The 870-nt window shown below is 28.3% G+C and overlaps 1 protein-coding gene across 1 annotated transcript; it reads left to right on the top strand.

The window, feature by feature from the left end:
- Nucleotides 1–229: 229 nt before the first annotated feature.
- Nucleotides 230–496, top strand: LOAG_16088 (hypothetical protein; the record flags this gene model as incomplete). The annotated part of the gene is made up of 1 exon (XM_003151577.1): nucleotides 230–496. One exon carries the CDS (start codon nucleotides 230–232, stop codon nucleotides 494–496), a length of 267 nt encoding a protein of 88 aa, XP_003151625.1.
- Nucleotides 497–870: the final 374 nt, after the last annotated feature.

The raw sequence follows: 870 nt of genomic DNA, 5'->3' as shown, positions 1-870 counted from the left end.
AAAAAAAAAAGAATTGGAAATATGCAACTTATTTCACCTATCAACATTTTATACTGATTATTTATATCTAAGAGTAATCCAATTCTGGATTAAGTTAAAGTAATTCTAGGTCGATCATTAAATAAGAGGTATCAAATGGAAGGTCAAGTAGTAAATCAATTGAAAATATTCCAAACAAATAAAATGCAAGTCCTCTGAAATAATAACAGCAACAACAATAACAAGAACAATGATATCAAAGACAATAACAAAGACATCAACAACAGCAATAATAACAGATATTAACGACAACAATAAAGACAACAACAACAACAACAACAACAACAACAACAACAACAACAACAATAAAGATATCAACAACATGAACAAAAAAACAACAAATATCAATGATAACAACAAAGACAACAACAACAACAACGACAACAACAACAAGAACAACAACAGCAATAACAACAACAACAAATATATTAACGACAACAACAAAGAACAACAATAATAACAAAGATATCAACGACAACAACAATAATAATAATAAAGGAATCAAATTGTGGATTTTACCACTTCAAAATCGGATAGAAGGGATTAACTTACCACTTCCCACTTTTCTCATTCATTACCATAGTTACTAAGAATATCTTTTCCTCCCCCTACCTTCTTCCCCCCTGTCACCGTTCAAACACTCCCCCCCAACATCCCAATAGTTTGATAATGGTAAATAATTAAATGCAAATCGGATATTGCTTGATATTGAGAGTAGTAATGAAATAGAAATTATCACTATATTTTGTATAAAATTATTATCATATTTTTCCATCAATTTTATCAATCATCGATTCATTTTGATAAAAATGATAAAAAAAAAAAAAAAAG

Source organism: Loa loa (genome assembly GCF_000183805.2).
Source record: "Loa loa unplaced genomic scaffold supercont3.3956, whole genome shotgun sequence".
Taxonomy (NCBI): domain Eukaryota; kingdom Metazoa; phylum Nematoda; class Chromadorea; order Rhabditida; family Onchocercidae; genus Loa; species Loa loa.
Note: the sequence above shows the minus strand (reverse complement) of the source record. Positions and strands in the feature narration are given on the sequence as shown.